The sequence below is a fragment of the Melospiza georgiana genome, chromosome 19 (assembly GCF_028018845.1).
Source record: "Melospiza georgiana isolate bMelGeo1 chromosome 19, bMelGeo1.pri, whole genome shotgun sequence".
In the NCBI taxonomy this organism is placed as follows: Eukaryota; Metazoa; Chordata; class Aves; order Passeriformes; family Passerellidae; genus Melospiza; species Melospiza georgiana.
The window spans coordinates 6,853,863-6,876,768 of record NC_080448.1 but is presented as its reverse complement, the minus strand read 5'-3'; the positions used below and the strand labels follow the sequence as shown (position 1 = coordinate 6,876,768).

The 22,906-nt window shown below is 42.4% G+C and overlaps 1 protein-coding gene across 1 annotated transcript; it reads left to right on the top strand.

Moving 5' to 3' along the window:
- The first annotated feature begins 224 nt into the window (after nucleotides 1–224).
- MYL10 (myosin light chain 10) lies at nucleotides 225–22,606 on the top strand. Its single transcript, XM_058037567.1, has 7 exons — nucleotides 225–268; nucleotides 8,862–8,948; nucleotides 11,644–11,719; nucleotides 13,068–13,172; nucleotides 16,577–16,655; nucleotides 21,581–21,629; nucleotides 22,375–22,606. The coding sequence occupies exons 1-7, from the start codon at nucleotides 266–268 to the stop codon at nucleotides 22,471–22,473; spliced, it is 498 nt and encodes a 165-aa protein (XP_057893550.1). The 5' UTR covers nucleotides 225–265; the 3' UTR covers nucleotides 22,474–22,606.
- Nucleotides 22,607–22,906: the final 300 nt, after the last annotated feature.

Genomic DNA, 22,906 nt, shown 5'->3' with positions numbered 1-22,906 from the left:
TGCTGTGAGTGCTGTACAATTGTATCCCAACTGCCTCCTCTGCTTATCTGCTGCATTATTTCTGTGAAAGCAAAAGCTGTGCGTGGAACAGATGCTTGGAATGGTATTGGGATCCAATTACTGCACTTTTCCAACCTTACATCTATTGTCTAAACTTGGAGCAGGCATATTTTTATTCCTTGGTGACACTATATAAAGAGACAATTGGCATTGTGTTTGTTGGCTGACTGGTTGGCAGAGCAGGGGTGGAAGGAGCAGCAGCACCATGGTAGGTTTTATCCTTCCCCATGTCTTTATCTCTGTATTTCTTTCTGACTCTTATGATTCCAACAGAGCAGGAATGATCACACAGCATCCCATGAAATCTCATTGTAGTATCACATCCAGAATGCTGATATACCCCACAGAGTGAGCTGGGAACTCCCAAGGACTGCTCTGCATGTATTTCACAAAGGAGGAAGGCACAGAATATAGATGGAATTGCAGAAAGGAAGAGCTGGTGCAGCTCTGTCCCACATTCACACCCCTGGCATGGCTGGTGTGAGATAGAATTAAGATCTGCTGTGGTGTGATGGGGACTGAGGGAAAGGGATTTCTCTGGAACTGGGTCTGTGCTGCTCTTGTGACCATGAGGAGAAGTAGGAAGCTCTGCAGAAATTTCTGTGTTGTGTTTTTGCCCTGCTCACTGTTGGCTTTTGTCTCTGGGACTCCACCAGCCACCTCACTTGATGTGATTCCAAAGAGCAAAGAACTCCTGCCTAAGGAACTGTGGGCAGATCTTTGTCTCCTGCAAATTCAGAGGAATGACTACAACAGTATTAGGAAAAAAAAAAAAAGAGCAGGTGATTTTGTCTCTGTTTATTTTGCTCCTTTTTGCAGGTCCTTTTCAGGCTGCCTAAAAGCAATGCTGGCCGGTGGCTCCCTGGGGCTATGGAATATTTCATTGTGGAGAACAGCAGAGAGGGAGTTGTATATGAAAAGCTTTCTCAAAGCTTAGTTCAAACTTGATCCTATTTAAGCAGGTGATGAATGTGATCCACGTGCTGTTCTGAGCAGGGCAAAACCACATTCAATGGCATTTCTAAAATCCATGCACAAAACAGGTTCCAGTTTCAGCCAGTGCCAGCCCAGTGTCAGTGGTTTCACATTAATCATGTTCCTCACCAGTGCTTCAGAAGGGACCTTGTGCTGATTATGCCTCTTCAGGTGTGGATTTACAGGTTTCCCTTTAATCAGCCTCAGAAAAGTCCAAACCAGCCCTTTTTTGGGTGGGGGACAAGTGCTGGGTCTTAGCTTTTCTTTTTTCCCTTTTTTATTTTTTTTTCCCAAGATTTTACTTATCAGTTTTTTTCCCTGCCTGCTTAGTTCAATGACACACCAACACTCATTGATGTTTGAAGATATTCCAGGACATTCTGTGATGAAATGCTTAAGTTAGGAGACGTGAAAATATAGTGAGAGACTTGTCTGTCTCCTCGCTCCCAGCTCAACTGACGATGCTCTGTGGTGGTTCTTTTCATTGTGCCTTTTGTTTTGGGAAAATCTCTTCTGAGGTACCTTACTATACAGGGACACATGAAACAGATTTAAAATGGAAAGAAAAAAATAGCCTTAATGAAAGAAAGCTGAAGAATATCTTTACATAAGGAAGTGATCATTTTTTATTAATCAGAGGGAAATGTATATGTAATTATGCTAGATGAACTCTGTGGGGAGGTTTTTTTCTCTCTTTATGATGTCTTAAGGGATTTATAAATATTACAGAGGTTTTATAGCATCATAATATTTCAGATGTGCAGTAAAGCTACTTTCAAAGGATTAGTGCAGACAAAGCAGCATAGTAAAAAATAATTACAAGTCAGCCAGTGCTACTAGGCTCTGACATCCAGGGCTGATGACAGTGAGAGAGGCAGGGTTCAGGGAGATAATTTTTCTAACAAGAGCAGACCACACAAGTGCTGTGGAATGGAGTTCTGAGAACTGTCTATGGCTCTCTGTTAATTCCAGGGAATTTCAGACCAGCTGGGTCTGTGGTGTCTCCCTGAATGCTCTGTGCTGGTGAGCATCAGGAAGGGCAGTGGCACAAGGAAGGAGAGGGAAGCCTTTTCCTTATTCCCCAAACATCCCCGTGTTTGCTCAGTTCGAGTGACACCTTGTAGCACATTTCTGTTTGCTGAGGGGAGCACTGTGCCCAAAAATAGCCTGCGCCCTGCTCAGATGTGCTCTGCAGGCTGGAATGTGCCACCTGCACTGAGACAGCACCGACCGCAGCACGGCCACGGTGACCGACCTGGCAGCTGGAACGGAGCTGCTGGTGGCACTGCTGCTGTGGCTGGGTGTGACAGAGTGTGTGTGACACTGTGTGTGACACTGTGTGTGTGACAGTGTGTATGTGACAGCCCTGTGAGTGTCCATGTGTGTGTGTGTCAGTGTGTGTGTGTGACTGTGTGCGTGTCACTGTGTGTGTCACTGTGTGTGGCAGTGTGTGTGTGCGTGAAAGTGTGTGTTACAGCCTTGGGAGTGGGAGTGTCCATGTGTGTCTGTCAGTGTGTGTGAATGACAGCCCTGGGAGTGTGTATGTGTGTCCATGTGTCTGTGACTGTGTGTCCCTATGTTTGTCCATATATGTGTGTGTGTCTCCATATGTGTTTGTGTGTCTGTGTGACCATGTGTCCATGTGTGTGACAGCCCCATGTGTGCACACAGGGACTGCTCATCTCGTCACATGAAGGAGAAGAAGATTTGCTGGGTTGGGAAAAGCAGCTGTTGAACTTTGGCCCATCTATTAAATTTAGGCCCATCTGTTGAATTTTGGCCCATCGTTGGGCTTTGGCCCATTGAATAAATTTTGGCCCATCTATTGGATTTTGGCCCAGCTGTTGGGTTTTGGCCCATCTGTTGAATGTCTTCAGGGTGGAGAAGGCTGTGGCTGGAGAGGCTGGGGAGGCTCTGCTGCTCCGGGATGAGTTTGGCAGATGAAGCCTTCCCTCTGTGTGTCTGCAGGAGGAGAAGGAGCCTGTGACAGGGAAGGGTTTCTGTGAGGAGGAGGAGAACCTGGAGTGTCCAGAGTGTGAAGCAGGGAGGCTGGAGGCCAGCAGATTTCTGTATCTACCAGGGATCAAAGGTGTGTCTGTGTGGGTGTGTGCAGGCTGGGACTGCACACAAAATGGAGTGGGGATGAGAAGGGAGGGGTCTGTTTGTGACTGCAGAGCAGGTAATAAAAAGATCTTCTCTTTCTCACTTCTGATAACGTGGTTTATTTGAATGATCTGAGGCTGCTGCCTGTTTGAAATGCAAATTGTGCCCTTAGAGCAGTTTGTGTTGCTTACTTCTCTAGACTGTTCCCTCCAAGGCATGCACTTGGGTTGGCCTTGTGCTGCTCACCTGCCATGGAAAAGACCTAAACCCCTCTAAAAAACGGTGGCTTGTCCATAGCTGGGTTGTTTGGTGCAGATCTAATGTAAATTATCTCAGCAGAGCAAACCTGTGAGACAAAAATCAACAAATATCCTGTCCCATGCTGCAGCAATCCCTTGTCCAGGCCGGAGATGCAACTTCTGATTCAGAAGCTGTATCTGATGATAACAGAAATTTGAAGACAGGAAATGTCAGCACCGAGATCCCAGAGTGGATGAAAAACAAGGAGAGAGTGTGATGGATGAAAAAGTAATAGTAACTGAGAGTTGACATCCTACAGTGGATCACAGCAGGGGACAAAGTCTGAGCAAAATGATGGATGATTCTGCCTTTTCTGTAGTTGTACATGTAGTTGCAGAGGAAGGAAGTACAAAATGTGAAACAGTAAAAACCTGGTGGTATCTTATGTCTACTTTGTCCTGGACTGAATAAACACTTAAGGGCACAGGACAGCAAAATCAAGCTCTTAACAGTGTCCACTGCTGATTCTCCCTGCAGGGCTCTCTCCCTGCTCATCCACTGAGTTGTCTTTCATAGAAAAATTAGAAGAAGACGCAATAAGTGGCTGAGTAAGGAAGTGTTTCTGCTTGTGTTTTTGACTTTGCTGTCAGGAACACCACATTATGTAATTGTTAATTATTAAGAGCATTTTCTGAGGGGCTTGGAGTATGGTGGGCTAAACAAGGGAGTGACCTCCCCAAACCTCTTCAAACCTCTCCAAACCAAACCAAACCCAAAACCAAACCAAACCAAACCAAACCCAAAACCAAACCAAACCAAACCATACCAAACCCAAACCAGACCAAACCAAACCCAAACCAGACCAAACCAAACCCAAATCAAACCAAACAATACCAAACTCAAACCAAACCCAAATCAAACCAAACCAAACTACACCAAACCAAATGACACCAAACCAAACCCAAACCAAACCAAACCCAAATCAAACCAAACCCAAATCAAACCAAACCAAACTACACCAAACCAAACCAGACCAAACCAAACCAGACCAAACCAAACGACACCAAACCAAACCCAAACCAAACCCAAACCAACCCCAAAAAACCCCAAACAAACCAAACGACACCAAAGCAAAGCAAAGCTGTAGCTTGTGGCAGAGTGCTGCCCATCTCTCCTGACTGCCAGTGGAGATGTTCCTGTCCTGCAGAAATGCCAGGTGGAGGTTTGTCACTTCCCACTTACTGAAGGGTAAAAGTGTGCCCCTGAGCAGCCACTGAGGGACCTTGCTCACCCTGCTGCATCTTGCCTGGTTTTCTGTATTTTTCTTGGTTGTCTGCAAAATGCACTGAGTGGTTGAGATGATAAAGCTCTGCAATAATCCAGTGTCATGGATCTGCTCTGGCATCACCTCTTTATGAATTTATCAGGGCAAACAATGCCTCATGTTCTGAAGTAAGAACAAGGTATTTTCATCTCCTTCCTCCTTTGTATGTTGAGGCAGAAACTGATTCCCCACCCCCTTTTCTTCTAGGTCACCCTGAAATCAAATTTCCTTCTGATTCCCTTGAACATCACTCCCCTCCCACCTTTGCAGCATATAAAAAATGGATCCCTTTTCTTACATCCAGAGAGGCAAAGGCCACACACACTCATTGTCTCTGCCTGCCTGTGTCCCTGCACACCCTGGTTCTTTGGGGCTCCCTGACGCTGCCAGAAAGGAGAAATATAAAGAACCTCAGTGAGAGAAACTCAGCTCAAAGAAAATGTCTGGTACAGCAGAGTTTTCTTGGGACCAGATTTTGGTATGGTTCCATTTCTTCATTTAAAGCCTCTAAAACAAACCAAAACCAACCAAACAAAACAACAACAACAACAAAAAAGACCCTTTAAAATCCAGGCTAATTGAAAGAGTGCTAACACTGGAAAGACAAATGAGTGATATGCGACAAGCCTGTGGTTTCTCCTCTAAAGTGAAGTGTTGTTTTCTTCACAATGGGATGATTAATACTCTCAGGCAGGAATATTAATAGGCTTGTTCAGTTGTTGCAACATTCTTCCCACTGCTGTGCTATTGAGGCCTCGGAACCCGAGCCCAGGGGACCCTCAGCTCTTCAGTTTCTCATCTGGCACGTTTTGTATGTCACTCTCACAGCACATGTTGCAACGAGAGCTGCTCTATCTCTGCAAAGTGCAGCCTGGCACACTTTGGTTTCAAGAGTTGGGAAATCAAGGCAGGCAGAAGGGATGTGTCAGTCACCCACTTTCTCCTCTGTGGGTCACCTACTAAATCCTTGACATCTTAGAAGCCATATGTTTGCTCAGCTCTGTGATGTTCCTTTTAATATGTCATTCTTTCAGAGAGAGACTCTGGAGTCAGAACCATGAATGTGTTCATTAAAAAATTCTGGAGTGTTTGGAATTGTCAGACAGCAGCACAGAACTGTTCTGTTCTGAGTTATTCTTTTCTGTTCTCTTAGAGCTGTCTTTTAATTCAAGTTACCCACCAGAAAAACAATGAACTCTGTTCTGTTCCTGCTCCACCTACTTCTCTCTCAGCCTTCCCCCTCATAGCACCTCCCTGCCCACACCTTGTGCAAAATTGGGGTGCAGCTCTCTCTGTGATTATGAATTTTCTGGCTTTTAAGGGCAGGTAAGCTGCATTCCCAGTATTGGGAACTGGTAATCCAAGATGCTCTATGTTGGACACTACAAGACTTAGCTTGAACCTGGTGATGGAAATCAAACCCACGTGGCAGCTGTTCATGGGCCCCTGTGAAATGTGTTGCTGGTCTCAGCCCTCTCTTATTTATGAGCAGGTCATAAATGGGATCCATATCCAGACCTTCAGCAGAAAAACTAAAAATTGATTGGGCATCATGGGAACTGATCTTCTCTGTCATCCGTGGAGACAGCAAACCAGAGAGTAACAGTGAACAAATATATTAGGATCAATTTTTCTAGTACTTCTTCTAGGTTGGAAGTAAATTATTTTTAAGGTCCCACCCAACCCAAAACATTCTAAGATTCTGTGATGCTACAGTAATTATTCCCTGTATAATCAGTTTTCCATCTTCTTTGCCTTGAAAAGAACTTCACTAATGTACAGAAGCTTTTTGGGTGGTTTTTAAATTGCTGGTCTTTTCTAATAGCTATTGAGCTGCAGCTTTTGCATTTATCTGGTCCTTCCTTAGAGCTATGGCTCTTGCTTGAAGCCTTACAGCCCAGAGAACCCAATAAACTGAGGAATAATGGAGGAATTGCCAGTATTTGGCATTTAGAAGAGCTGGACCCCACTGCCCATGGTTTCCTAGCACGGGGAATATTTATCAGTGTGGGCATGGATGCTGTGTTTGGCCCCAGCAGAAGAGCCCATGAGGAGGGCAAAGCCTGTTCTGTGTCCAGCAGGAGCAGCTCCAGGAGCCCTCAGAACCAGCCCCACTGCCCTGCCCAGGCCCCCAGCCCTGCTGTCCCCCCACAGCTGGCAGGACTCTCCCCTGGGCCACATCTGCTTCCCCTTTACCTCAGGGAACAAACCCATGCAAATACATAGGATTGTTCTGAATATTTCCATTCGATCTGCAAGTGTTGAAAGCCTCCTCCAGGCACCTCACGTTATGTGGAAGATTGCCCATTACTGCTCAAAATAGCACTTATTTCATGTGGAGGAGGAGGAGGAGGGAATCTGTTTATTCCAAAATCAATATTTCTACATTCATTAAACATTCCACTTATTAACTTCTTTTTTCCATGCCTGTGGTGGCATTCTATCCTTGTTTTTATCCTCACTACAAGTATATTTTTCACTTAATTTCCATTCCTATTTCCAAATTTTAGTTCTTTGAATTAGCTGATAGGAGCTTGACAGGTCTGGAGTGTGGGTATGTGGGAGAGTGTCTAACATTGCCCTAATTTCCCCCCTTCCATATCCTGGGATCTAAACCAGGGTGGCTGAGTGCAGAAATCTGCCTGGCAAATTAAATTGATCAGACAATGTATGCTTCAAACAGAGTCAAGTGGGAATATTTTCTTGAGCTGCTCTGCTCCTCAGGATATTTGAAATCAGTATTGAATTTGAACTTTCACAGGCTTTTTTATTTTGATGAAAGGAGACAGTAGAAGTTACCTTCTGTTTCATGCAGAATAGCCCAAACTAAGTAAGACTAATTTTCTGTGACACGAGAACCAGGTGGGACTATGATAATGAAGTTTAAAAGTAAAAATGATAAAGAAAAAAGTAATCTGTCTGGAAGGGAACTCAAAAGGCATTGCAGCTCATTATCCTGCCCCAAGTAAGGATAACACTGTGGTTAAAACACTTCTGTAATCCTTTGGAATCACAGATTTTATTCTTTACTGCAGAACAAGAACTATATTGTCTTAGGCAAGCTGGTTGGGCCCTTATTCAAAGATATTTAATGAAGCCTAGTTCTGACTGAGTTTTAGTGAGCATTAGATTCTTAGATATCATTGTAGCTCTTTCCCCAATCTTGCTCTGTCTCAGCCTCCAGACTTGAGAATGGTGATAAAAGCAGTCCTGCCCTTTCATTTGAGATGATTATCTTGAATATTAAAATAACATGGTCTGGTAAGGTACTGCACTGCAGTGCCATAGGTTGGTGCAGGAGTAGAGGCTCCAGGAGTAGAAGGTGTTCCTGCTTGGGAAGGATTAATCTGTTCTGTCAGTGCTGGTCCAGACCAAGCAGATTTCCAAACATTTCTGTGTGAGTAGGAAATGATATAACTTCCCTTTCCAGCTCCTGAGCTCAGTCTTCATGCAGGGCCTTGTTTGGAGTCTGGCTGCCAGTCCCAGCATGGGAACTGGGAAGAGGGAGCCCTTGGAGGCACTTACCTGAATTCTGGAATTTCTTGAGACAGCAGGCAGGGAATTCTAGCTCATACCTTCAAGTGACACCACTGCACACCAAGGGCTAGAATTCTAGGGAATTCCAACTCATACCTTCAAGTGACACCACTGCACACCAAGGGCTGTCACCCCTGAGCTCTGCAGAGCCAGCATGGAAGGGGAGAGGTCCCTGTGTGACATGGCCTGGGATCCTTTGAGGTGGAGGTGACCCTGCCCCAGGAACAGGCAGCTCCTGGGGGAGCCAGCAGTGCACCAGGCAGGAGGCTGGGCCCCACTTTGGGTCCCTCACCTTCTTAAAGGCAGCATAGTGACAAACTGTCCTGGTTTGTCTGAGCTGTCAGGTCCCAGGACACAGCAGGGAGTGCAAAAAGCCTCAATCTGTTAATAAGGCAGCAATTTTTATCCCTTGTATAAATAAATATATATATATATTCAATCATATCTATATCTAAATCTATCTGTCTATAAGATTGAATTTTAAAACCTTGCAATAACAAAGCACAATCCGCTTGTATTACTTGACTGTGTAGTTTTTACCTTCTGTTGAAGATGTAATTTGTTTTCATGGGTGCTTAACAGACAAAGGAATATATATTTGATCTTCTTATTTATATTCCAGGCTCCCAAAAAGGCAAAGAAGAAGATAGAAGGTGGTTCCAATGTTTTCTCCATGTTTGAACAAACCCAGATCCAGGAGTTCAAAGAGGTTGGTCACTACTCTGCTGTTCTCTATAGTCTCCTGTTATTGCTAATGAATAACATAGGTTTTGTTTGTAATCCTTATTCAATTCTCCATCTGCTTTAATAGAACACACAGTTGTTTTCTGAATCATCCCTGTGGTTTTGGCTGGTAGATCATTTTCCTTGTGTGTTTGTTTGTTCTTTCTTTCATTCTTTCTTTCTTTACTTCCCTCACTCACTCCCCTGTTTCTCTCTAGACTTATTTGAAAAGCACCCAAGCCCCCACCCCAAAATAAAGGAAAAGCATCAGCTCATCCACTTCAGCCCTGATTCAGGAAAACACTTGAGCACATGTTAAAGTTAAGTGGTATTTTAAATAAGAATAGTCTTATGTGCTCAAGTATTGTCCTGAATAGAGATGCCAGGCTGAACCAGGGCTTTCATTCCTGCTCTGTTCCACAACAGCAACAGAAAATATTCATCTGTGCCCTTCTAAAGCTGCCCACAAAGGAGAAATGAAAATGCCAAGAAGCCCTCAGCTTTCTCCACAAATGCCAATAAAACAAGACAACATGTGGAGATGAAGTAAGCAGCTTTCAGCTCCCAAGGGATTTGGTGGTCCAGGCACTGTAGGTTCTTTGACCAGTTACCTCTGAGGAGGTAAAACTGATGGGTGGCCTAAAAGCTGGAGAATATAAAAGACACATAATCTGTTTGATGAGTTTCTGCTCTTTTTCTGTGGGGACAAATTCGAGAGTCCATGAGACCATCACATTCTGCACTGGTTTGTCATTTTAAATTACTGATTTTTTCCCCATTTTTTCTAACTCATGTCTCCAAAGCAATTTCCAGTGTGATAAATGTCTGCTCTTTCATGTTGTGCCTTCTTGTGGCTTTCAAGTTTACTTTTCTTCAGGATTCCCACCAGGAAAGCTCAGTGATGGACAAGACCAAACCCAAGGCAAGGCCTGGGGATATGACCCAGCTAAATTAACTGGACCCACCAATCATTTCCCTGCAGTCAATGGGAATATTTGACTCTCTTCTCCCACTTCTTCTCCATATCATAGGAACCTTCAATTTTAATTTCTTTGGGAATTACTGTTTGAAGATGGACCAACACAAAGAACTGGACAGAATGCCATTATTTGATCTTCTTTAAATAAGATAATACCAGGAGCATTTCTAAGGGGATGGGTGGCAGAATAATGGCAAAAGCATGAGGCAGTGGAGTGGTCGAGTGAAACCCAAAACCATGTTGTGTCTAAGGACTGCAAATCTGGGACACATATTTCTGAAAACCTGGTTTGGATTAGAATATTTTTATCTAGAGATTTCAACCAGCTCATCAGCAAATGTTTCAGCATTGCTGTTATGTTATTTAAAATTCATCCATTACAGTGCCTGATGCTCTTCCTGTCTCCTGTGAGCTGCCTGGGTTTGGCTTTGCTCTTCATATCTTCTTTCTCTTTTGCTTCCAAATTATGGGGAATCACCATTTAAAGCAAGGGCAAAACATCTCCAAAGAGTTGGGCTTAATTTTTTGTAAGGGGATTGATTGGAAGGTAAATATAAGATTATGAACATAATACTGAATGGAGCCTCATGGGCAAACTGGGCTGTGAGCAGTGAGGCTTAGCAAGCAACTGGAGGAGAAAATACCTGAAGATTTGTGGAGATAACTTGTTCATGGGAAGAAATGCACCCTGTAGGGCAGCAGACTTTAAAACTCTGCAAGTTACTGCAATCTCAGGGGAGCACTGTCTGAAGAAAGAATAATTCCTGGCCATTGCAAAGATACTGTCCCATATTGATGTACCTGTCAGACAGATAACCAGCTTCAGAGTCATGCCAGGATCAACTCATATTCCCCATGGCATGGCCAGGGGAATTTCAGGTCATTAAAATCTTTCCAAATCAATGAAACATTATAAGTGTGATGGCAGCCAAGAGATGGACACACAAATGGGTAAACAGATAGATGAGCAGTTAGCTGGCTTGGTAAACAATGGTTAGAGCACACCAAGTTTGTGTTGGCTGAAAATAAAAAAAAACAACTGTTTTTATCTATCAAAAGTTAAATTTTGCCTGACAAGGGTATTTAAGGTCAGCACATCAGTGTCAGTCAGAGCACACAGCACAGTCTCAAAGATGCAGTGTATTGGAAAGGGGAAAAACTTTGAATAAACAATTTTATGGAACTTACATTTCTCAGTACTTTTGAAAATTCAGCTATCTCTGTGTGATGGATCATTCTAAGGCTCAGGAGGTATCGACTTCAGGTTGATAGCAGAGAGATATCCACAGAAATGAAATGTTTTACAGAAACATTTCAGCCTCGTTCAAAGAATGGAGTATGGGGAAGGTATAAACACAGAGCAAACTCTGGCTAAATCTGCCCTGACTAAAGCCTCCCTAATTCAAACTTTTATGGGTTAAGGGCTGAATGGCTGGAGCTGCCAGCATTGGCTTCAGCCCAATGCACGCTGCACTGAGCATTAATTTAGTAAGAAGAAGTTTGGGTGGGTTTAATTAAGCCCCTTGCCAAGATACAGTAATGTGTTGAAAGTGAGGAAAGTGCAATGATGTGGAGGAATCAAAGGAAGTTAAATATTCCTTTTTACAGCATGAATATCATCCTCCCATGGACTGATGTGTGTGACTGGAGCACTGTTCTGTGCAATGGAAATGGCAATTCCTGTTCCTTTTCCTTCCCACAGGCTTTTACCATCATGGATCAGAACAGGGATGGCTTTATTGACAAAGCAGATTTGAGAGACACATTTGCTGCACTAGGTAAACTAACAATTCAATACTTAAGAGATATGCTGTCTCAATTTCAAGCACAGAAGAAAGGTTGGTATTAGAATGACAGTGGGGGAAGAAATGAGATACACAGGGGCAAAAGGAAACCTGTTGTGTTTGACCTTCCTCCCTGTGGTGGTTGGGATCTCACTGCACAGCTCCAGCTGGAAAGTGTCCTGAGCAGGGAGTGGAATGAAGATCTGATCCCTCCCCTGCAACTATTTCAGAAGAAGCCCACCCAAGCAGGGGTCCATGCTAGGCATTTCTGATTTGCCTCTGAACCCAGGCTTTTTCATCTGGGAGCCATGGAATATGCACTGATTAGCACTGCAGTCATGGACTAGCTGCCCCTCTGCCCACACAAACCCAGGAGGGCTCCATGTGAAGTTCTGGGAGTTTGTGTGGGGTGAAATGTGCATGTCATGAGATTAGGTATTGTCCATTCCATGGCTATCACAACCTTGAGGATATCAAACACATAAGAGCAAATCTTCCCAAGGAAAGAAAAAATTCAAGCGCTCATGATCCCAAACCTGGAGTTGTATCCTTCTTGCAGCATTTGAGGCTTGAACAGTGATGTAGGCATTTGGGCTTTTGCCATCTGGAGCTTATTAAAAAGAGCTTGATAAGAATCTTTAGTGCTCCCCGGGGTGGAATCAGACGCCAGCAGAGTCAGTGCAAGGAGCAGAAGCTCCTGAACTCTTTATTGTGACAATGAGGTTTGCAAACTTTGGCCTGTAGCTACTGTTACCCTGAAATATTTATTTCTTAAGGCCAAGTTCTGCTATCTTTCCTGTTCAGTGAAGCCTTTCAATGCCTATAAAGTACATTCACAGCAAATTACCACTCAATTTGAGGAGGGTTGCCAGGGTCTAAACTCTCATCAATAGGGCTGCACAAGGATGGGGAAGGGATCTCATCCATCTGCCCTCTACTCAGAGAGGTGTCTCAATATCCACGAGGGCAAAAACTGAGACCTTGGATTCACTTCAGTCACTTTGATCTCTGCTATATTAATATCAGTGGGGCCCATATTTCACCTGAGGTAAAAAAAAAAAAAAAGCCCCAACTCAAAAAGCAGTTTATTTGGAAGTTCCCCTTCTCTCGTCCACTGCTGGCCATGTCTGTGTTATTTATCCTTCTTGCTCCTTCAATCACCCTTTGATCTCAGAGCCAGCTCTGCCAATTTCTTTTTCACTGGGGTATTTGGGAGTTGTGTTCTACCATGTTATTAGCAAAGTTGCACAGAGCCCTGAGCTCCCCAGTGGGAGGAGATGAATGGGAATCGTTTTTTGAAACACAATTTGTGATTTATTATGAAAAATGATCTCTGCTGCAGGTCGTCTGAATGTCAAGAATGAAGAGCTTGAAGACATGGTGAAGGAGGCGCCAGGTCCTATTAACTTCACTGTCTTCCTTACTATGTTTGGGGAAAAGCTGAAAGGTAAGTACCTCTGGGGGATTGGAGAGGTATCTGTCAAAGATCCTCAGCACTGAAATATCTCAGCACCTTGCAAATTACAATAATGTCTCCACAGAACAGTGCTTAGAGGCAAGGAGGGATCTCCAGTTTTGCAGACAGAGGGGAAGAATGAAAGGCTGAGGGACGGTGCAGAGGACAACTCAAAGGTGTGATTTAGCTTACACAAACTAACATGAAAGGGCTGAGTTGGGGTCCAGAATGTGATGAAACCTCAGCAGCCTGGAGCACAGTGCAGGGGAGTTATTCACCATCAGAAGGCTCCTGGGCTGAACTCCTGCTCATGCTCTAGTTATAGCACTCCCTGTGTTAGCTGGTTTTGGGTTGTTTTTTAAAAACCCACCCTTTTTGCACTCCTTAGGACATTAAGCAAATATGGGCTTTCCTCATTTTCTGTATTAATTGTAACTCCATGGCCGAACCTCAGTGTCACTTGAGGTGATTTTGCCATTAGGTGAAGATTTTACTGAATAACCCTTAATGAGGTGGATAAACTGAAATAATTAAATTTCAGTGGATTTACAATGATAAGGGAGAGGGATTTTACCCATTTCCCCAGAATATGTAAGGAACACTGTGGGAAGTTCAGGAAATGTGGGTAGTAAATTCACTGTGTGAGCTGGTAATTTAGTCATGTTTCCTCTCCAGTTAATGGGTGGAAACTGCAAGAGGGGGGGTGTGAGGCCAAGACAGAACTCCAGTCATCTTCCTACAGGCATGAGAGAAAGGTGAAAGCCTTCAAAGCAGGGCTGGTCTTAGCCAAGCACATTCCAGAAGTTTGTAAAAATAACTAATGAATAGAAAAATGGAAAAATCTGATCATATCTTAAAAACATTTATTGTTTGGTTGATGGACTCTGGCTTTGTATTGCCAAACACAATTCCAGTGAAGGGTTTTCTATGCTTGGAATAGAAAACAGAGAGGTCTGAAAGAAAGAATTCATGTAGCTGGTTCTGGAAGAAAGACACTCTTGCTAAAGAGGGCAGGAAGTCTGGGAAGCACGAGGGGTGATGGAGAAGGCTGGCTGAGGAGAGGATTTTACTGCCCAGACATCGACCTGTGTGTGGCACCTCCACCAGGACATTCCAGGTGTCTTCTGGCAGAGTACGGAGTTCCCTCCTCCATATTCTTCCTCCTGGGATATGTGAATGCTTGTTGTGGGGTGCCCTGCTGCCCATTCCATTTGTGAGCATGGAAATGAGCTCTTCCTCCTCTCCCCTCTTCCTCCTCTCCCCTCTTCCCCCTTGCTGGAGCTGGCAAAGCCTCTGGCCCTGCCAATCCTGAGGCCTAAAAGCAGAGCCAGCACAGGAAGGTGAATGGCAAAGCAGAGCCCTCTTGTCTGCAGGTTTCCTGTTGGCTACTAGCAAAGGAGGAGGGTTTTTTTAATTTCCATTTGGTGAAGGGAAAATCACAGCTGTGCTTGTCATGCCCTTCTGGTTGGGTTTGTCATGCAAAGGAAGCAGAGCCAAAAGACTGCACATTCCCAATCAAAACTAATTGGGATGAAGAGCCTTTGTAGTGCAATTAGAAAGGGAGAAAGGGCTAGAGGAAGTGGATATGGCAATTTTGCAACACTCTTTATTAGCTAAGTACCACTCAGAGAATTTGGTGAAAGGTGCTTTCTAAGTAAAATTTGTTGTGCTATAATTGATTTCTGTCATAAAGGGGAAGCTGGGATTTTCAGGATGAGCTTTAGCTTTGTATGTTGAGATTATGATGCCAGATGAACAGCTAACAAAACTCGGTTTATGTTAATGCCAACCACATGGAGCTGCTTCTACAGGGAGTCAGAATAATACAATTTGTACAGAAAACAGAGATGCCGCACATCAAAGAAACCACTTTATTTACCAGCTAATCAATAAAGAATGCCTGCTGCATTGCTTCTCTTCAAAGCCAAAGTCCAAGGATATGACAGAGTAGAAAATGTAAAACACAGTAAGGAAAAAAAAATCCCCCCCACAGCGGTGACTACTTAAAATGCAGCCCTCTCCTCAGAGCTGGGGGATGTTTCTCTTCATGGGACAATCCAAACACTCATTAAACACCAATGCTCTTTGTATTGATCACAGATTCATTGCAGTTTGAATGCACTGCCTACAGCTTGGCAAAAATAATGTACATGGCCATTGTGTGGCAAGGAGGAGGCCACATAGCCCGAGGTGTGTTCACTATTCTATCCTGCAGGATCCTGCTAATCCTTGTGAAATCTTTCAAACAAAGCAAACTGTGAAGGCATCAGGAGAGTCTGTAGAGCAGGGAACCTTGGCTGGGTTCTGTTCTGGTTCTACCTCTGCCAAACTTTGAAACAAACTTTGAATCTGCAACCCCTTTGTTGTTGTATCCTTTTTTAATCACTCTTTCAGCATACCAAATAGCTTCATTTTGTCCATGGAACCAGTTCATCTGCTTGTAAATTTGGTTTCCTACAGTTACAAAGATTTGTATTGTGTATACTACAGGAATATTTTGAAATATTGGGGAACAGTCAGGAACAGAGTACACAGTGTATCCTTTGGTGTGGGTTGAAAATGAGTCTACTCAGAATCTGCAGCATTACAGAATAGTCAGAAGCCCCAGCCAAGATTAAGGCACTGTGAAAACGAGTCCCTGACACAAATGTTTTCCAGTCTAAAGAGATGGGATAGATAATGGAAGGAAGAAAAGGGAGACCATTACAATCATTTTACTGCTGGGAACAGAAGGACAGGGATATTAAAGTCATACTAAAAATCTGTGCCCAGCTAAGAGCAGAAGCAAAATCTTGTAGCCACAGTCTAATTCTTTACACCATCCTGTTTCTGTAAGTAACACTTAATGAAGAGACACTTAAGGAGAAGGGCACAATGGGATTTAAGTGCAGATCACCATCTCACATTGATCATCCTGTTTCCATTGCGTTCCATTGGCATTTGGATTTTATGATGAGCTCCATTTCCCTTAGTGAGGGAAATAACCTCTTCTCTATATGGCCAAGAACAAGTAACATCAAAAAGTGTTTTTACAAGGAACGTACAGTGCAAGATTAAAGGAAGCCAGTGAGGGAAACAGTTTGTTATATTTTCATTTCTGAAAGCCACTAATCCTCTGGGTACTGATATTGGAGACCAGTTCCTGGAAGTTTTCTCTCCTGCAGACATAGAATAGATATGAGTTATTATTTTTAAGCTTCTGAGCATTGAACTATTCACCTCTATTGTTTATCTGACATGACAAATGCTGCCGACTCAGGGAACCTTTGTCTTCAAACCCACAACTGCAGAATTCTCCATTTTGCACTGTTTTCAAGCGAATGTAATTACTTAGCAAGTATTCTGCAGCCAGAGAAATACATCCAGGCTTCTAAATTATATTTCATTAATTTCAGGCACGGACCCAGAAGAAACCATTCTGAATGCTTTTAAGATTTTCGACCCAGAAGGAAAAGGCCGCATAAAGGCAGACTAGTAAGTTTATTTCCAATCCTTTAGAAGAATAACAACAATAATAATAATTGCAGAGTTTTAAAGAACTGCTTAAAAGCTGCATTTTTCATAGTATTTTAAGAGGCAGAGAAACATTTAGCTTTGTAAGCCAGAGTTAAAAGTCTGGACTGTTGTATGAGTGTATTTGTATACCAAAAAGAGATGTTATTGTCTTCAGACATTGCAAGAGCCAACGGAAATATAATCACATGTAGGCCATTAGATAGCCTCTTTTTGAAGGTCTGGATATAAATCGACACATGACTCTTTGTAAATTAACTCCATATGTAAAATTAAAATGAATGTCTGGTGCCTAACTCTCAGTGCTTGACTAAAATGGGAAAGCTACTCCCCTCTTTAAAAAAGTGATCAATTTAATTAACTCTGAGACATGGTTTTAGTGCTGGACATTTTCCTTTTTATGTGTTTATCATTTGAGCCTTCTGCTTCTAGAAATAATTTGCTGTAAAATTCCACTAGATACAGTGAGAGCCAAACCAAATAATACTATTAATAATCTGGCAATTATTGTCAATATGGCTATTTTTAAATAAGGAGGCAGAACTTCATTTGTATTCATATCCTGTTGCACCAACAAAGCAATGTAAAAGGACTTTAAGAGGTATTTGCACAAATGCAAACCCTCCTTGCACTGCCAGAATGGTGCAAGCAGGACTTTCAGGTGAGTGAGATAAATGATATCACATCAGGGCAGAGGATAAGGATATTGGACCTATTGCTCCAGAGAAGTGGTTTATGTACCTAGATTTATGTATATGCTTAAATTTGTTCATATGCTGAAATTTCCTGGTGAATTTGAGGTCTGTACTTCTGCAGCAGCCATTTCAGGTGGTTTTTATAAAGCATGATATGTATAGGAAATCTATCAGGGAACTACGAGTTACAAAATTGCATTTACATCAATTATTGCTGTTTATGATGTGATAGCCTCTGACCAGAACCCTGTGGAGATTTCCATGACACTATCTGCAATAATTGATGAAAGGTAGTTGAAAATGTAAGATTCGTGTTCAATATCTCTTTCCTTTACCAAGGTGGTTTTCTATGGCAGTACCCCAGTGGGTCTGAGAACTTCTGCAATATGCAAAATAAGAGAGACCTTTGAGTGAGAAATTCCAAATTAATTAAACACAAGTGGATATAGAAACCAATCAGAAGGAACAGAAGGTTAAGATCTGTCCTGATGGTTTTGAGGTTAACATCACCCAAAGAGCTTGGGAAGAAGAGTCAGAGGATCATATCAGAAGTGACTCAAACAACAGAATTAATGCAGCCTTTTACCAAATAGGGCAGATCACACAGTAGTGAAATCACAGCCATGAAATACAACCTTCTGATACTCCAGAACCCATGAAACGTTATATTTCCCACCACTATCTGTAACAATATCCTGCATACAAAATCTGCATCTTGCCACCCTGTGTTCAGCTCTACATTCCTTGGATGCTGGAAGCCAGTTGGAGTTTGGGGCAAATTAGGAATGCAGTATCACACTCCAAAAGGAAGATGAGAGAGAAATATTTAATTTTTCCTTGATGGAAAAGGTCAATCTTGTCCCCACCCCCACTGCACTGCTAACATTAGACAATTGTTTTAGTTCATCACCACAACAGAGCATAATGTTTACTTATTAGACCCGAGGGTAATGTTGATCATTACAGAACAAACCATTAAATCAATTCTGTGGATGTCTTTGAGGTTTAACTTCTATTCATATGCTTCCAAAATGTAGACATTTGAAGTTTTGAAATAATTTTTCTGTTGGCTCATGCAGCCATTTCAATGCGACAGTTAATGCTAATAAATAATATTTCTCCGTATTAAAAAATCCTGGAATGTTTCTCTCAAAAACCAGTCATGCTGACCTTTTAATCAGAACTTCATTTTTATGTTCATGGAGTTAGCATCCTTCTGGGGATTTTTATGTTTCTTCCCTCTGCGTGTTTTCACCTCTAGTCTGGAAATGACTCACTTAGTCCATGTGATGGTAGCTGGGATGGAGCCTTCTAACCTTTCCAGAAGCTCCAGGAGTTTATAACTTACTTCCAAATTCAATGACAGACTTTGTTTGTCTGCATCATTATACCACACATAAAACCCTTCCCACAGCATGATGTCAAAAAGAGAAAAAGCTCCCAGTCCCATTCTCAGCTGGTGTAAACTGGGGCAGTGTTTGGAAAGGTTGGATGATTCAGTCCCAAATGCCACTCGTGGGGCAGAGTGACTCAGGCCAACACCAACTGTGCCTGATGCTGAGGCCAATGAAACTTTTCAGATTTGGGCCAAAGGAAAATGGACCCAGGGGATGGAAGAGGTCCCAGGCATGCTGGGCTTTGGAGGTGTTTGGCTGAGCTGGAGATGGTTCTCCCCATAGCTGTGGAGCTCTGCTCCTTCCCACTCACCTGATTTCCTCCAAGACAGCTCTGTAGAAAAGGCAAACCCAGAGGAAAACCAAAAATGTCCCAGAGATTTTACAGATAATTTTTTAAAAGGCTTTAAAGATATCAGAATGCAACAAGGTATTTGTAAATGTAGAATGAATTTATGTGAGCCAGGACAAGAGACAATATTTACACTCCTAAGTCAAGGCAAATGAAATTCTTTTGGGGAATGGGGGGTTTGGTTTGGTTTTTGGGCTATTTTTTGAGAAGAATATAAGATTCCTAAAGAAAACAAGATACAAAACCAAAAAAAGTGCATAATTTTTGGCTTTGGAAATGGTGAGTGTTTGTTTCCCTATAAAATAAATAATGGAAAATGTGCATGGATCCTTTAGTCAGTCCTTCTTCCTTGTGAGTGTGCCAGAGCCTACTGGGCTGTGCATCAGAAGATTATAATTAGATATTTGATCTTTTCTTTTCCCCTAAATACTTTAAGCATGTGAATAGAAGACACACAGTGCCCAGATCTCTTTTTAATTCAGGCTTGTTTGCAATGAAGTTTATTTGTGACTTCTGACAAAACTGCTGTAAGTGCTTCCTTCTATTCACCAAGCTTCTTCCTGGATCACACTTCCATTTGCATTTGCTAATTCTGTTTGTCCAGGGCATATATATCCAATAATCCATATATATCCAATATATCCAATAATTTATGCTGAGAGGAATGATCTCTCTACTCTTGCACCCACTGATCATTTGAGAATTTGCCTTCAAAAATGCAGTCACATACCAAATGGCCAGAGGAACAGAACAGAAACAGAAACTTGAGACAAAGGGATGAAGAAATTTAGCTAACTACAGAGAATGGTGAAGTAATGCAAGAAAAATATACCAATTAGCTTAAGCTCTGTGTGTTCCCAAAGCTTGCACAGATATTTTCACACTTGTCCTTCTTCATTGTTTTCAATTTTCCCTTTCTGGGCTTCCAAATGTGCATTTATACCAACAAGAGCTGCAGAAGTGTCTGTGCCCCTGCTGCAGACTGGGATGTGTAGCCTTTTCCTGGAAAAAAATAATTTTTCAGAGCTGTGAGTGCCATTGTAGCTTTGCCACCCAAACTGCACTTCTGTCTGGGGGACTTTTCTCATGTGCTGAAAGGGAGGATTTATTGTTTTGCCTGAACATCTGCACCCATGGTAGGTGAATTTTGCTCCCCTGCAAATGTTCCTGTTCAGGCATGATTTCTGTTATAAATATTCTATATATTCTAACATTTCTGTTAGAAATAGTTTTAAATATTCCCTTTAAAAAGCAGAAAGGACTTCTTCTAGAAAAGCTGCCACTCTCACTCCCCCCACAACAAATTCTTGAAAAAAGCAGCTTTTTTTTTCAAATCCACAAACCAAACCAGATTTCTATATTTGCCTCAGCTTTTGTTTTTGTACAACAGACTGCTCACCTGTTATCACAGCTTTACAGTTTGTTTTACTGCTCCAGAGCTGTGTCTGATAATGTATAAATACATTTGGTAGCGACAAAAGGAGACAACTCTGCCTCTTCAGCGTGAATGAAAACTGTGAGATTAATATAGGAATTCTTCTACAGGAAGAGGAAATTATTGGTGTTATTGAAGGGATGTTTATGTGAATCTAAGTGAGTTTATACTGGTGAATGTCCCAGCGAGTGGTGCATGTGCTGCCCTCAGTACATGAGAAACTGGGGGAGGTATAAAGATATTTTATGTACAAGGGTTAGACTAGAAACAAAAATAATTCTTCCTGGCTTTTCTATTCACCTCTAAACTTAGGTAAAAAAAAAAAAATTACATGCTCGACTGCCTTCCCACAATGGGTTTAAAACAGAGGGTAAATCAGCTGAGAGACTGCCCCCAAAAGATTCTCTTTGATGTAATTGCACGGGATGCAGATTGTGTGTGGGATAAGCTCCGTGTTCCAGCGCTGTGACTCCAGATCAAGACAGGGCACCGTGAAATACAGCAGGGCTCATGCAGCTCCACAGCTCCTCTGGGAATGGCTGCATGCAAATAAAGCATTCTCCAGTGATGACTGGCAATAGAGGCTCGAGTTCTCTTTCAAGTCCTCTTTCTCATTTCATGCTCTGTTCCTTTCATCCTCAGATTTTACAGAAAATATTCCCTCTTTTGGTTTTGTTAAGTGATCCAAACTTTAAGCAGCAAGTGAGGAAACCTACCATTTTAGGCTAAGATAAGCATACAAAATTGCTGTATTTCAATTACAGTAATAACCTTAAACAATTTTAAACCTCTATAAAGTGTCACAAAAGAGAAATAAGTTGGCAGAGCGAGGCATTGACACTGATGGGTGCCCACAGAAAATCTCTTACAATATCATGTAAGGATTAGCAGCTCTAATTTATGCGGTCACACAGATTTTCTTTCATGCAACTTCAGGAGGGATCTTGCCATCTGAATTGTCATGTGCCATTATCACCCTTTAATCAGGTTATTTCATTTTATTTGAACAGCATCAAAGAAATGCTCATGACACAGGCAGACCGGTTCAGTCAAGAAGAGGTAAGGAACTTCATTCAAACCAGGAATCCAGCTCCTGTTCAGCACTAAGTCCTTGCCCCTCTTTAAATGCATGAATTTAGCTGAAATCCAGCCTGAGAAGAGGTTGATGCCAGCTCTGGCAATTAGAAACAATTCAAAGCATCTCTTCTAAAGAGCTCCATGGCTAAATCAAAGTCAAACTGATTCTTTGGATTCCCATCCAAGTGCAAGTGTGGCCTATCTCGTGCTGCTCCTCCCCATGGAGGGCAGCTGGGCAATTGATCTACTGGAGTCCAAGTGAATTTGGGTGGGGACTGTGTTCTGGTTTCCATTTCTGTGAGTTACTTGGTTTGAAATCTGAAATAATGTACTGACTTGGTGGTTTGTGAGAGACAGCATGGATTCTGCTGTTTGGGAGGAATTTAGGGGCACTTTATTCTCAGAAGAGGAGATTGAGTGGAGTTGGTCTGTGGACAGAACAGATTGGACAGTCTGTTCCAGTCAGAACAGAGACTGGACATTTATCAACCAGAGCTTACCTGGGGTTCAGGGAGAGCTCTTTTCAACAGAGAACTTGTGGGATTCTAGCAGAACTTTATTAACCAGTTATGTTCCAACTCTGGTTTCAACTTTACCGAGCCCAAGGAAAACTTCTCCTTGGTGGTTAAAGGACCAGGGCAGCAGGGAGCTGAGCTGGGTGTAAAATGAAAAGCTGTTCATGTTGCTGTCCCACAGTCTGTGACACTTCTCTCTGTTTGCTTGGCAGATCAACCAGATGTTTGCTGCTTTCCCTCCAGATGTCTCTGGGAACCTTGACTATAAGAACCTCTGCTATGTTATCACCCATGGTGAGGAGAAAGACTGAGAGCAAAGAGAGGAGCTTCTCCTGAGGTGATGCACCCAGTTATTTCATGATGCTTTCATGTACAAACATCCAGGATGTGAAAGCCACATGGTCATTGGAAGAGAACCAATAAAATAATTGAAAATAGATTAAAGTTATTTAATGCTCCTGTTTTTATAAAATATCAAAATTCCAATTTTGTGAGGGTTTTTCCTCCCTTTTTTTTTTTTTTTTATTTTTTTTTTTTATTGGTTTGAAATGGAATTTTCTTGATGAACTGGTGCTTTTGTGATTTATTGACAAACCTAATGTTCACCAGATGGTCCATTGGGCACTGCAATCTTACTTAACCTCTTGTCTTTTATACATAAGCTCCATGTATTAATTGAGAATTCCTCTAGCTTATTGCACTAGGAAGAGTGTCTGGCAAATAGAATTATGTTCCATTCCACAG

Coding starts and splice junctions, on each gene's coding strand:
- MYL10 (XM_058037567.1), top strand. Junction 8,949..11,643: donor AGATCCAGGAGTTCAAAGAG/GTTGGTCACTAC, acceptor TCCTTCCCACAG/GCTTTTACCATCATGGATCA. Junction 16,656..21,580: donor GGCCGCATAAAGGCAGACTA/GTAAGTTTATTT, acceptor TTATTTGAACAG/CATCAAAGAAATGCTCATGA.